This window comes from Vanellus vanellus (assembly GCF_965231255.1).
Source record: "Vanellus vanellus genome assembly, chromosome: 5".
In the NCBI taxonomy this organism is placed as follows: domain Eukaryota; kingdom Metazoa; phylum Chordata; class Aves; order Charadriiformes; family Charadriidae; genus Vanellus; species Vanellus vanellus.
Window position 1 is genome coordinate 56,829,807 of NC_138910.1, and position 15,459 is coordinate 56,845,265.

General features: G+C 38.6%; 1 protein-coding gene across 1 annotated transcript in view; it reads left to right on the forward strand.

Annotated features, from left to right (window-relative positions):
- The window catches only part of NEK7 (NIMA related kinase 7), a gene marked incomplete at its 5' end in the record, with an annotated part of 57,552 nt that overhangs the window by 9,032 nt on the left and 33,061 nt on the right, over positions 1-15,459 (forward strand). The window contains 2 exons of the mRNA XM_082484039.1: positions 8,090-8,152; positions 8,702-8,812. Of these exons, the coding sequence (XP_082340165.1) occupies positions 8,090-8,152; positions 8,702-8,812 (174 nt within the window). The remainder of the gene's footprint in view (positions 1-8,089; positions 8,153-8,701; positions 8,813-15,459) is intronic.

Here is a 15,459-nt window from a genome sequence, read left to right on the forward strand (position 1 = left end):
TTTCAGAGGAGATCTTGTGGATCTGCTCTATGATGGTGCTTTTTGCTGTTAATTTCAGTCACATTTTATTTTATTCAAATTAAAATACTGCCTTTTTTTCTGATTCCTCATTAATGGAAGTTCAGCATGGACAAAACAGGAGGAATGCTTCTTTCTGTCATGAAGGAGAGGCTCTATTCTCTCTTTTTTAGACCTTTGCATGGATACTGCTTTCCACATGGCCACATTGAAGCAGCGTCTCTAAATGCTGTACTTTGTGTTAAATAACATAACCAAGATCTGGACTTTCTTTTACTTTCCCATTTTCTGCCCTTTCTCAGCTCACATCTGAACGTGCCTTCCTCTCTGGTCTTGCAAGCTGTCATTTCCGCCCCCTCCCTGTTTTGTTTTCCTGGCTGGGTTGAGTATATAGGTGTTCTCTTTATGTCTGTTTAGTCCGTGGTTCCCCAGGTTTGCCTCTACCTTCGAAGTCTGATGTGACTTAGAATTATTCAGTTATCCTATCTTTAAGAGTTACTGAATCTCAGACCATTATGTGTTCCAAAGGAAGCTTTCCAACAAGAATGTTTATTTTCTGCTATTAACATTTTATTTGGCTGAAATATGTACAATATTGATAAATGTTATATTAATGTGTACAAAATGTATGTTTGCGGAACTCAATGTGAGCAGAAGCAAGTGGCAGTTAGATGCTGTGGGAGGAAGGACAAGCAGATGGTGACAGAAACCACTCTTTCTGAATTTGTAGTTGCTTCTGAGTCCAGATGACATGAAGTAGTAGTATTCTTGGTTTGGTTTCCAGTAGGATATGCAGCACAGTGAAAACTGTTTAATTTTGTGTTTCTTTCTAGTAGTTTAACCAGCAGAATACACAAAATAGTATGTTGGGTCTTTTCTTCTTGTTGTACCCTTTGTGCTTCATCCTCCTGTGTGGTGTTTGTATTTTTGTAATTAGGGAAGTGGTATTTATAATAATTAGGTTCTCTCTTTTTCCATGGAACTACGTTTCTGAAATATTACCTAAATAGAACCGGAATTAAAAAAAAAAAAAAAAAACAAATCTTTATTACTTCACTTTCATTAATGTCTAAACTACACTTTGAGTCAAAGAAACATCAGGGAAGATTAACTACAGATAAACGATGAACACAGCAGTATAAGTTTGAAGAGCTTCTTCCTAGATAAGTTTCTTAATGTGTGTTAAGTCAGAGGTCCAAACTAGACGGAAAGATCATGCCTGACGAAGCAGCAGTACAACTCTACTACTGCCACCCTGACTAACCCTTGCAACAGAACCATCAACACCCTGAGGTATGGTGTGGCATTCTGAGCAATAAGCAGTCTAGCGGTCACTTCCAGGGGGGAAATAAGCAACTGCTAGGTACTGGAATCAAAGCTCACAAAAAATCCTTAAAGGGCAAAGGAGTTATAAATCTCTAAAGTCAGAGACTGTAAGGCTGTATGGGTTCGCTTTATGAGCTATTTTTTAAGTAAACCTTAGCTACTCAAAATTTAAAATACTATGTGAAACTGCATATGTCAATAAAATTCCAGATTCATTAAATTTGTCTTACATTGTTCCGCCTTTCCTTCCCTTTCATTCCAAAATTGGAGACCCCTGTGTTAGAGATTCAGACAATGAATCCTTTTATCTAGCACTTGCATTCATTATTCATTGTGCATTGTCAGTGGATTGCTACTTCAGGCCTGAATTAGAGATAATTAATCTTTGGAAAGCACTTGTAATTTCACACTTTATGAAGCTCTATTGTCTCAGCACAGCAGTGCTGTGGTGGCAAAATACTCTAATGCTCATTGTTGCTATGCAGTGTCATATTTCAATATTTATGTTCATTCAGGTCTTTTGTTTTGCTTGCTTGTCTGTAGGTTTATGTTACAGCAGTCATGTTTGCGTTTTGCTTTGGAAATACTTCTTGGCATTTTTGTTTTATACAGAATTTCAAACAGAAATAGGTTAAATTGTCATTTAAATGGTGAAGTTAGAAAGACCTTTAGCCTCTTCAGTACTTGAAAAGGAAAACTTGAAAAGTGATGGACTTCAGACCAAGAGGAATCAAGTAGATTTCCAACTTGGCATGTCAATTCAGATGAGTTAAATTGGTAGCCAGTAACTGATAAGATACAGAAACTAAGAAACTAATACAGAAACTAAGATACATAGAAACTAAGGCCTGATGTTTTTCATCTGGTGGTTAAATCTTTCTAAACCTTGCTATGCACATCATCTTCTAGGAGCTCCAGTTGCATACGCGAGCATGTGTGTAAGAACTTTACTCAGGAAGTTGATTTCATGTGTTGCAACCTTTTTGTTTACTTTGCACATCTGCATAGGGAACAGTTCTTGCTATGTCTCTTACAATAGCTTAGAAACTATTCTAAAAATATCGATATCTCTTGACAGTACTTACAACTGATGTTTCTAGAATGCTGAAAGAATAAAATTATAACCTATGCCCACCTGACAGTCCTGGAGGAGTGATTTGATGCAAAGTTACCAGAGATCCCATAGTTGCATAACACACAGAGGGGAAAGTTTTGGAATAAGTATCAATGTATGCTTGTCCTTCTACTCTTCCTTTCTATGCTATTGATTGCAGTAGCACACAAAACTGAGAGCTAAAAATGAACTTTTTATTTCACTTAGTGTTCTCGCTAAGTGGAAGAAAAATTGCTAAGGGCTTTTAAAATGCTCTCTTAAGTCTCTTCAGCTGTATTTGCCTCCTTGTTTTCAGGAATTCCACAGTACTAGCTAACTAAGGTATAGTGTTTAACACAATGACATTTTTTGATTACGCTTTTCGTGAAAACTGGCACATCGTAAAAACATGTACTATCATTTTTGCATGTTATTAGGTTTCGCACAGCAAATGTAATTCCTTTGTAGAAATGTTAATCTTAATACAGTCCTTGAAAATAGAAATTGGGGAAAAATAATTAAAATTTTAAATAAGAGTGTATTACACTGTGCAATTTGTGCTGACTAGAGAAACACGTGTCCAACCTGAATTACCCTGTGATCCTGACCTCATAAGTGGAGTCAAGAATTAGAATTTATTGTTAGTCTAATTAATGCCGTAGCAGTCTAATCAAAATGCAGCAGTTTTTATTGTTAGCCAATTGCAGAGATGCTGACACTTGTAGTCTAATTACTGATGGTTCCCAGTAATCGATGTACACAAGCTTCTTCACATCGACCCTGTTGAGGCTCACCTTTCCGTTTCCTGGGCTCTGCTGGGAGGAGGACGCTGGTGGCAGCTCTGTGTGGGATATGCTGGGTGCTTTCAAGCAGTCTGTTGCTAATGCTGGTCCAGAAGTTTACCGAAGTTAATCACACTGGTTCTATTAGACCTTTATTGTATCTGCTGTAATTTCCTTAAGACTGTGCAGTTGCACAAAGCTGAGCTGCATCTAAAACCAACAAGTCATCTGACCGTAATGGCTTCATTAAGGTTAAGTCTCTCAACTGCAAAGCATGTGCTGCTACAGCTAAGTCCAAGCTCAAAAAATAAGTTCAAGCCAAGAAAAGTCCAGGCAAAATGTGGAAGGTCTTTAGGCTTCGTGTTTCTGAGGCAGCCTGCTAATAGCAGTGGCAATACTGTCTTTGTAGGGCTACAAAGTGTGTGTGTGTGTGTGAGAGATCTGTGTGCATGCTGGAGAGGGGGGAGCATAAACTGACCTTTCAGGTTGGCTTGCTGAGTAACAGTGGCCAAAGATGGAATTAGTCTGCTTGCAAAACTACAAGCTGTTACTGTTGTGATGGAAGTACTGACATCTCTGCATATTGGCCAGTCTGTAGTAAACCACAAGCAAAGGACGTCTTCTCTTGCGTGGCAGTCGTCTGGTCTGCAGCAGCTCCTACAAACCAAGCTGCCTGATCGGTGCCAGGTGCCATGTGTAATTTTGACATGCACTTGAAAGGATGTTCTAAAGCTCTTAAAATCTTTCATTGCAGCTTCCATTCTTCGGTGTAAGACATTCTTCGGTGTTGAGTCATCTTCTGGTGATGAAGCGTGGAGGTTTTCTCGTTGTGTTTACAGTAGCCTTCTTGTGAGCTGACATGGCTTATTACACCAGAGGCCTCTGATGTGAACTACAGCAGTTTGGCAAAAAGGAAAGATAATCTATTCAGAAAGAAAGTCTCTGCGAGCTGTTTGAATCTAGTATGATAGGGCAGAGGTTCTTCAGAGGCCGTGGTTTGGGTGATACATTTTTTTGTTGGTGGTGGCGTGGGGTTTTTCCAATCTTATTGTTGGAGGAAGTTAATGTCTGTGAAACAGAAATTCTGGATTTCTGGGAATTGCTATTTATATTATTTTGAGGTTAGATCTGGACCAAAGTCTAATGGAGAACCTCAAGAATGATATACAGTAAATCTTCAGATTGTTTGTCTCTTTTTTTTTTTTTTTCTTTTGTAAGGGTCACAAAAAGTCTCAGTTTTTCTGACTTGATTTATTTTATTCAAGTAATAGTTGAAATATTCAGTTTAGCTGAAGTTGTGACAAAGTTGCCACTGCTGTATGAAGTGTAGCAAAAGTATAGGGAGTCATGTTTATACAACGTTTAGTCTGCCCTTTCATAAGAACAGTTTCTTGGTCTAGTCTACTCCAGGCTGTTTAATAACAAATTAGAAGTACTGGGAATACCAGCCAGAATACACAAACAAAATTTTGTCTTTCTTTCCTATGCCATGATCCTAGATCTTTCACAGTCCTAGGTCTAGGGCTTTATTTTTGTTGTTTTATTATTCCTCTATGAGAGGTACTGATTTTGCCCCTCTACTCCACTCTCGTGAGACCCCACCTGGAGTACTGCATCCAGCTCTGGAGTCCCCAACATAAGAAGGACATGGACCTGCTGGAGCGTGTTCAGAGGAGAGCCACGAGGATGATTCGAGGGCTGGAGCACCTCTCCTGTGAGGAGAGGCTGAAAGAGTTGGGGCTGTTCAGCCTGGAGAAGAGAAGGTTCCGGGGAGATCTTATTGCAGCCTTCCAGTACCTAAAGGGGGCCTACAGGAGAGCTGGGGAAGGACTTTTTACTAGGGCATGTAGTGATAGGATGAGAGAGAATGGCTTTAAATTAGAAGAGGGCAGGTTCTGATTGAACATTAGGAAGAAGTTTTTCACTTTGAGGGTGGTAAGGCACTGGCACAGGTTGCCCAGAGAGGTTGTTGAGGCCCCATCCCTGGGGGTGTTCAAGGCCAGGCTGGACGTGGCCTTGGGCAGCCTGGTCTAGTGGGAGGTGCCCCTGCCTATGGCAGGAGGTTTGGAACTCGATGATCTTCAAGGTCCTTTCCAACTTAAACCATTCTATGATTCGATGTCCTTATCAGAGATGTAACTTAAAAAAAAAAAATTGTTCACAGAACTTGCTCATTTAGGTGTGTAGGGAAATACTCCTGGTATAGGTAAGTTAATAAGCCTCTTGGCATATTGGAACAGTCATTAACAGGTGCAAACTGTCCTGGTTTTTCTGGTTTTTCACACAATGAAACTTTTTTGGTTTTGAATATTGAAATAGTGCTCTGGGTAGTTTCCCCAAATATTATAAGTAGATAATTTGTGTACAATATTCAGTCTAAAATTCAGTCTGCAGCTTTGATTAGGTTCCCCAGTGTGTTTGGAGTTCTCGGTCTGTCTAATCTCTGTGTCATTTATAAGCAAAAGTTCTTATCTTATCTCACGATTATCTAGAATTTAGCAAAACTGTGGAGCTTAAAGATGTGCCGCCATACCTGTACCCTTTTTTTTTTTTTTTTCCCTGCTCCCTGATACACATTTTTGTGGATTGTTTTTCCATTTGCTGGTCTCTTAGGTTACGTACAATCATGATCTCATGCCTTCCCAGTACTTCCTCAGTTAATGTTCTCTCTTATATTTAGAACTTTCCTAAGTGTTTCCTAGAAAAATCTTTACAGTCCTTCAAGACTATACCAAATACCTAAGACTATAGTCTATTATCAAAACGATTAAAGAGCATTTTTTCATTTAGAGTTGAGATCGATAACAGATGCAGGCTGTTTTATCTTCTTCACTAAGTTCTCTACCTTAATTCATAAACTATCTTTTCTGTCTTTTTCATCAGTGTTATTTACCTCTTAGTACTTGTACCTGTAATTTCATATATACTACTATCTTTTCTTCTACTACATCTGAGATTGCTTTATTTTTCAGTGTTAGCATTCCTGTCTTGTGACTTACCCTGCTGTGTTTCTGTTAAGTTCTCCACAGTCTCCTCCTTGAATAATTGCTTCTAGCTCAGTCTGTTTATTTCCCATCATTCTGGCGTTAATATATAAGTAGTTGTGAGACGGTTTATTCCCTTTCTTTCTTGGTAAGTAGTTTTGTTTTCTTTTTCCTTTCCTCCTCCCCTTTTTTGTCTTACTATCTACAAGGCTGGCATTTCAGTTCTTGGCTTACAATTGTCTTTTTGTCAAAACGTGAATCTTGCATCCACTGCAGGCTGTTTTTTCTTATGCCAGCTCTGAAGACAGATGATTGAATATCTGAAGGGAAGCAGCCAAGAACACAAGTGTGCTCTGTGAGGACTGTGCTCAATGGATGAAGTCTCTAGACTTCTTTCAGTTGATTAAAGGAATGAAAAACTTGCTGTGCATAGTGGCATAGAAAGATGAGGTTTAGCAGATCATGTGTGGACTTCCTGATTTGTTTGAACTTTGAGGAGAGTGAAAGAAGGTGTAATTCACATGGAGAGTTATGCAGTCAGTTTAAGAGATGCCCTCTTTGCAGACATTCAGTATGCAAAGTGCTGTTAATGCTTATTTTTGTTTCTGGGGTTGGTGGCAAGATACGAAATGGAAGTTGTCAGCTGTTGGGCTTTTGATCATTTTTAGTTGATGGAACCAGGTACCAGCGATCTTCATAGCACTTCTCTTTTTCTGGAGACCATCTAGAAAGCGTATTGAAAAGATGTTAGTGGAAAAGGTAATCTCATAAACATTGTGGCAATTACTAAAGCTCATAGTGCGCCTCTGTTTCTGGGTAGCTCAAAGGGTAATAGGCAGACCACACAGAAGTTGGATGAGGTTTTTTTTGTTTGGGTTTTTTGTGGTGTGTGTTTTTTTTTTTTGTTGTTTCTTTTTTAATTCAGAAAGTAACGGCAAATGAGAGAGAAAGGGTTCCTTGAAAAAGGAACGTTTTGGTCATTTCTAAGGGGAAAAGTCGGTGGCAGTGTATGGAGATGCATATATCAGAAAGTAAAGCGAGAAGGGAACACAAAGGTGGTAAGAAAAAAAAAAGGGAGAGAAAATAGAAAGACATCAAATCAAATATAGATGTGTAGAATGTGGACAAGGACTCTAATGGCAGGAAAAAAATTACTTCAAACAAAACTTGAAATTAGCAGAAAGTAACGTCGTTAACTGGAAGAGGCAAAAATGAGATACATTGTGAAGTAATTTGGAGCAGCTGGGAGGTGGAGAAAAAATGAAGAGCAGAGATGTCTAACTGTAAAAGGCTGTAAAAGTCCAGGTGACAGATGAGAGATTAGAAAAAAGTGCTCTAGTAAACAAATTACAGAACCCAAATCACTTCTTTGCTTGCTGAAGGGAAGGAAATGGGAGAGAAAGAATTGGAGGTGACAATGAAGTTTTGATCCTGAGAGAGTAAAAGTGTATGCATTATTTAGAATAGAAAAGGAAGACTGTGGCAAGAGACTAGGAAAAAAAGATATGCTCAGTACTAGAAAGAATCAGTTTGTCATAATGGTGTGGCAGGAATGGGAGAGGAAGCTGACATTTGGATTAGAACCAACTTGAAGGAAATGTGCTGAATTATTGCTGTGTGTTTGAACAGATATGCGGAGGTGGCAATTAAGTCATTGGAAAACTTGTACTTGCAGTGGGCTTCTTCCCTACAAGGGGGCTAAAAGAATCAATATAGCAGTGAATCAGTACATCAGAGCATTAGGAATATTTCTTACTGCAATGTTACATCTTACCATGAAAAGCATAATGCAAGTTGCTTTATGGATGCTATGAAATAATGCTAATGATCACTCAATTTGCTATATTTTAATTACTTAATAAAAATGTCTTGTCTTTTGTGCATAGATATTTGATTTAATGGATGCCAAAGCCCGTGCTGACTGCATCAAAGAAATAGATCTTCTTAAGGTAAAAGATTTGTTTTAAAAATGTGTAGCCATCATCAAAGTATATTAAGTTTTTCATAGATGTACTTCAGGTGTCCATGATTGTCTGTGTAGAGTTTTTATAAGCCTCACTTAAGGAATTTTGTAATTTTTATTGCTTTAGAAATTAACATTGAGAAGTAAGTCCTATAGAAAAATGGGTAACTTTTCAAGTAGAACTTTCTGATAAAACCAGTATTGTAAATACCTGTGTCCCGTGTACAGTAAAATCCTGATTTTAAAAATGGACTTTGCTGTATCAATAACAGTTTACCATGCTATTGCAGAGATACATTGAAGCAAAATTCCTCTAAAATTGCAATGTCAGTCATCATGTTGATCCTAAAATGCAGACATATTCTTGCAAAATGTTCATCTGTAAATGCTTCTCATAAGCATATACTTTTTGTTTCACGCTGAAATAGATTTTAGGGGTTGGTGTTTTTTCCTAAATAAGAATGTTTTCTTTGTTAGTCTTAAAAGATAAGATGTGCTCTACACTAAAATGTGCATTATTATTCTGCTTTCTTAGCAACTGAATCATCCAAATGTAATTAAATATTATGCCTCGTTCATTGAAGACAATGAACTGAACATAGTGTTGGAATTAGCTGATGCTGGAGACCTCTCTAGAATGATAAAGGTAGGAATTAACTTTTTGAAAAAATATTAAAAGCTTGTAATGTTCAACTTCTGTAGCTTTTCATTCTGCGTGCTCATCACTGGGTGAAATGCAGTGAAAATGTCAGGAACTGTAGAGAAAAGTGTAGTGACTTTTTTAATGTATGCCCAATATTGATGCTTATGTAAGTATTTTTAACACCGTTGCCCAGAATGTAAGTGCAGATGGGGACATAACCAGACTGAAATTATATTAGCTGGGGAGAAGAAAAAAAACTGTAAAGAAAAGCAGTGTCACCACCATTTAGAACAATACAGTTTGATAGCATTCCTGATTTTTTTTTTTTTTTTTTTTTGGTACAATTGTTTTGTGTTCCAATATACTATAATAGTGAAAGCAGAGAAGAGCTGGCATCGTAAGGCAGAAGTTTCTTCTAGATCTTGAACTTCAACTGCTAACCACTTTAGCAAACTAAGTAAAGATTAAAATGGAAATAACTGCATCATTTTGTAGGTCTAGTTAAATACTTATCTGTCTTGAGACTAACATATTCTGAAAATATGATTTCAACCAAATATGAAATATATGCAGTGAACTTACTGATATGTGGCTGTGCATTATGGGTTAATTTCTTTCTTTTGTAGTTTTTAAATGCCTGTTCTTTAGCTAATCAGAAAAAATTATCCAAGACCCGTTGTATGAACTTTTTATATATTAACTTTTAACTAGCTTTTTTATCTTTGTCACCTGACAACTACTTCCCCTCTTTTCCTACCCATTTACCACTGGGTCTTGATTTGAGTATGTCCCTTTGGTGTACTTTCTTGTGTGCCTACCAACATTATTGTTGTCAACACAGTGTAACTCTGGGAACAAATAATGCCAGTCAATTAGCATTCGCTCAGCAACAGCCGAGCATGGAACAGAGTTCTCATGTTTTGCTTAGGACCTACATGAGTAGAGAATGTTAATTTCTTCATTAATGACTTTCATACTGACTTTTTTTTTTTTGAGCTTTTGAAGAATATTCCTTTCTAGATTGATAATTGTAAGGTAGGACAGTTAAAATTTGGTTTTAAACAGGTTGACAGTGTTCTGTTAATATTTATATCCAAATCTGGTATTTTTCTTCATCTCATGAATTATTAATTCTGTGGGCTTACATTTCATAAAACATAAAGGAAGGTTTGTCTTTTCTTTTGAATGTTCAGTTTTGACACAACAGTTATTAATATGAGTACTCTATGACAGATTGCCTTATGGCATGTCTGGTCTTATGACCCATTGAAGCTTTTTCTTTTTCCCCTGCTTTTTTTTTTTTTTTTTTCTCCTCCTCCATTTTAACTGCAATGTGTGAATAATGGCTTCTTCAGTGCAGTTGGCCTCATTACACCTTGTCCAAGTTGGTGGGTATTTCTTACAGACTCGATCTTGGAGGCGCTTTGTGATTGTCCTCTTAACACAGGGATCATGTTTAATGTAGCAAACTTAGGTTGCTGTTTGATGTTAATGACAGCCTATCAGGCTATTATTAAATATGTATGAGGTGTCACAATGCACTCCGTCTTCATGCTGCTGGTGGAGAAAATGATTTGGTAGACTAGTTGGACGGTATGAGATTAAATGTGGGGTGCATCGGTTATATAGCGTCATCTTGAAGTATTTTAAAAATTGCCTGAAAAATAAATGGTATGTAATAGTATGGAAACTTCCTAGCAGAATAGGTGCCTGTCACACTACTAAGGTAAATAACTCTGTTATGTTATTAAAACAAACAAACAAACCATGCTTTGGTTTCCAGTGTTCTTGGTAGAATGCTGTTCTAAGTTTGTTGGAGGATGTTGAGGCACCCCCAGAAGAGTGTTTGGGTACCAGGCTTGTTGTGTGATTTGTAGAAAGGATCAAGCATGTTTTTGAAATTGTAAATGACCACAGCTTGAATGACACTGAAACCAATGTTAATGTGAGGGAAAACGACTTAACTAGTTTCCTTGGGTATTTGTTATGACATTATTGGCACATCAGAGAATTCTTGCAAAGCTGCTGTGCCTCACAGTACGCCTTAATGAATTCTTTAGTTCTTCCCTTAATGAACCACATCCTTGCTGCCCAGCTTTTATACCATCCCTCTTGTTACCTATGAATAATACTCTCTTTGTCCCCATTGAGTAGACAACTGAGGAAAATCACTTGGTGCATTCATATGGATTCTAATAGAATTCATAGAATCTGCTGTATGTCCAAAAAACCCAAACAGCTGGGCATTGGCATTTACCTCCGATTTCATTATGTGATTTGTATCTCTTGTGTTCTCTCTGTCTCTCTGCGTGTTTATGTATGTACATACACAGATTTAATCCATTTTACCTTAATTTTTTTTTTTAATTACCTCTGTCACAGGGAGATGTTTCAGTACAGCCTCCATTCTCAAAAGTAGGAGCATCCAAAACTGAGGATATCTTATCTTACAGCTTATAATTCTTGGAAGTGGCATGTCAGTAATACTGAGAGGCAAACATTATCGGGGAGAGGGAAATACTTTCGTTTGACTTACAGTTGGTTTTGCATTAGAATATCTACCTCAGTACTGTGTAAGCCCTGCATGGGGGATGGTGAAAGAAGGAAAAATTCTTGATTTTTCTGTATCTGTGAGTTAGGCTTCTGGATACTATTACATCAAAGATTTTAAAAGTAAATAGTTAGTAACCATTGAGCTTGTTCCCAGTTGCTCATGGTCTGTTGTTTATCAATGTCTGTGGTCTCTACTATGGAATGTGGTGATAGTACACGGCTACCAAAGTTAAAGGTAGTTCATGAGAATTCCTGTTGTTACCTTGTAATATCACCTCCTTTTGCAATAGAAAAATATGTTGTAAAGCAGGTCTGAGGCTTGATCCCTTTTCCTACTAGTCATGGTTCTCTTCCACCACAGTCAGTGGCAGAGTAAAAATTGTTCTGTGGACTTTTTTGGGTTGGGATTTTTTTTTTTAAGCAACAATTGATATATTGGAGAAAGAAAATGCCATAAATGAAGAAGAATCAACTCACTGCATTAATCAAGAAAATACATTTTAATGATTCAGTGAAAAGAACTAGTGAGTAAATTCTGTGCTGAAGATGTTAAAACGAGCATTTGAACTATCTTGCAGAACAATTAGCATATTATTTAGGATTAAATATGAAGTTATTAGGCTTGTAAGAAGGGATGTTATCAAGACACTAAAATGTTGTATTGTGGTGGTGGTGGTTTTTTTTTAATGAGCAATAAACTTCTAGGTCTATTTCATTTCTGCAGATATTTTTAGTTTTTCTGGTAAATAATCTTAGCACACCAAAAAAAATGCAAACTTTAAACTGAATATGTCATACAGATCTTAAGGAAGTTAATAATGTTTTGGGAACAAGCATGAAAGCTTTCATCTAAAAAGTTATAAATATGTTTGCAGCTTTTTCAAGATAGATGGAAAATAATTTTAATTTTACAAAATGTCACCTAGGTACTTCACCCACTCCTCAGAGAATACCTTTTTGTGTGTATTTTTTTAACTTTAAATTTAAAAAAAACCTATACTGTAATTAGCTAAGTAAAATAAGACAAATATTTTATAACTTCTTATCAGTTTGAGGTTCATATTGATATCTCAGGTTTCTGTATTTGGGAACAGTGAATTCTTTGCCTTAAACAATCTTGTTTTTCATAGGACAGTCAAAATACAGTTGTAGTCACTTCTTTCCAAGCAACTGATGCATATCTAAATTGCTCTTTGCAGTAACTGGAGGTCTGTTTAGACTTGTTTGAAATCTCATTGATTATCATTCTGATACTTCACCAGTGGTGGTTATTTTGGGCTTCACTGTGTGAAATTGCATCAGGCAATTTCTCCTCTCCACATGGTCTGGGATGCAGACCCTCTCTCTTCTCCCCATGCCAAAATTTATTAGCAATGAGGTTTTTTGGAACTTATTTGTGGTACTCCAGGCTTGACTAACTTGCCTGTGCTCCATTACGGGACAGCTCACCTTTTTTAAGGGCTTAAAGAGTGGAAGAAATTTTAGTGATTGGCAGCTTTGCCAGCCCAGAGTGCTGCTCCTGACTGTGTGAAGCAACCATGACTCCATTGCAGAATCCTCGTGACATTGCAGAATCCACGTGACTGCAGCCTGAGCGTGTTATAGTGTGAGGTGGCTAAAGGGTGAGATGACAACCTTCGGGGATCTATAGAGATGTTGTAATGGCAGTGGATTTGGAAGGAGCATAGGGACACGGGGTGGTTATTGCAGTCTGCCTTGCCTTAAGCGTTCAGTGATGTGTGTGGGACTGGACAGCACTGAATGGAGGGTTATTCACATCATTCTGAACTTTGGTGGTGATCAGATGCAGGTCAGAAACTTCTGCATGAGTTGCTTTTGTGGACTTAGCAGTGCATATTGCCCCACTGGTCTTACAGCATGGCGGGGCGTTGAGGGGGCACGTACTGCTGCAGAAGCTCATTACTTTTTCTGTCTGCAAACTACCTGCCCTGGATTGCTGGGATGGCTAGCAGCTGGTGATTAACCATTCTCGCTGCAGTGGGGCTGATTATGTTGCTGAGAATGGAAACTTGTCACTTGTTTTTTTTTTAAAACTAATTTTCTGGTGGATTGCTGTCCTGGGAATGTGCGAGAAATAGAGATGGTTTTCCAGACAGTGGGGTTATTTGATGAATGTTGATAGCGCGTGTTAGCTATAGTTTGACTTTGTTTAATTGCAAGAGTGATAATTTTCTTTTGCTGTGATAATTGGAAGATTTTTGGGAGTATGAAGTTAGGGAAGCACTTGTGTAAGGAAGAAGTGCAATGTCAGAATTTAGCAGGTCAGGTGTTTACCCCCTCCCAGGGCATGACGCAGTGTTTTGGGAAACCCTCAGCTGTTAATTGACTATGTTGTTGTCTATCTCTTTATCATACAAAACATTGATATACAACTTTATTAGTTGTAGGAGATAGTTGGCATTCACGTTTGGAAGACAGGTGGGACAATGATGATGTGGTTTGAATGGCAGTGTAGCAGAAGTTGTAGTCTGCTGCGCACGCACATGAGTAGCAGGACAGTAACTTTGTTTGCTGTTAGGGTTGCCAGTGATTTAGCTGTGTGAGAACGTGTTTTCAATTTGTCAAAATACAACTACTTCATAGAATCATAGAACCGTTGAGGTTGGAAGGGACCTTTGAGACCATCAAGTCCAACAATGAACCTAGCGCTGCCAAGTCCACCAGTAAACCATGTCCCTAAGCGCCCCATCTACCCATCTTTTAAACACCTCCAGGGATGGTGACTCAGCCACTTCCCTGGGCAGCCTGTTCCAATGCTTGACAACCCTTTCTGTGAAGAAATTTTTCCTAATATCCAATCTAAACCTACCCTGGCGTAATTTGAAGCCATTTGCTCTTGTCCTGTCACTTGTTACTAATGAGAAGAGGTTGACTCCCACCTCTCTACAACCTCCTTTCAGATAATTGTAGAGAGCAATAAGGTCTCCCCTGAGCCTCCTTTTCTCCAGGCTAAACAACCCCAGTTCCCTCAGCCACTTCTCATAAGACTTGTTCTACAGCCCCCTCACCAGCTTCGTTGCCCTTCTCTGGACACACTCCAGCACCTCAGTCTTTCTTGTAGGTGAGAGGCCCAAAACTGAACACGGTACTCGAGGTGAGGCCTCACCAGTGCGTAGTACAGGGGGACAATCACTTCCCCAGTCCTGCTGGCCACACTATTTCTGATACAAGCCAGGATGCTTTCATACTAAAATGTTGCGTGCTGGCTGCCCGCTTGGGGGAGTTTTTCAAAAAATGTCATTTGATTTAGTAGGTGGCTAAGGAAAAATATATTCTTCTATCAAGATGTATGATTTTCTGGTTTTTAATGTATTTATTTTAAAATCTAGCAACCATTGTATCTGAAATATTGTAAACTCTGTGTGCCTTGAAACAGAGACTTAAAACTTGGAAAGGGGATTTTTCTTACAACAATGGCTGTGAAAACTCACCTAAATCTAAATTTTTCTAACACTAGGGTTCATACATGCTTAACAGAAATGGCTGGAGCAGAACAGCCAAAGTTGAGAATTTCTGTGCATGTAGAGCTGCGTGAACCTCTTGTGTCTCTTAGTGCTGGCAACATTGCGTACTACCTGGGTAACTATGAATGCCGCAACCTGTAGTACGGGTAACTGCAATGGCTTTGCCAGAAATAGCTTTTTCCAGATGTTTTGGATGAGCTGAAGCTTTCCTGTCTCTCAGAGGGTGTTTGCTCTTTCTAACAACACAGGGAAGGGAGTAATCTGAGTGCAGAGAAGACAAAAGACTGGGCAGACAGAAGAGTAGGCTGGGACAAGCAGCTGAGTGATCCTTAAGATGGGAGAGAGAGAGGATCTGACTGGGAAGAGGGAAGACAAGTGGACTGGGACTAGCTGGTGAGCAATTTTTGAGAGAAGGTAGACCGGGAAGTTATGACACAAGGCAGCAGAGACTGAGGAGTGTAAGAGAATGAGTAATGGGTTGGTGAACTATGAAATGGGAGTCCCAATACTGGGCATGAGCACAGTGAGATTAGGAAAGAGCCAGTGTGTTGCCAGAGAACAGGATGGACTGGGCAAGGGTCCCAGAGGCAGACAAACTGGCCGCCAGTACAG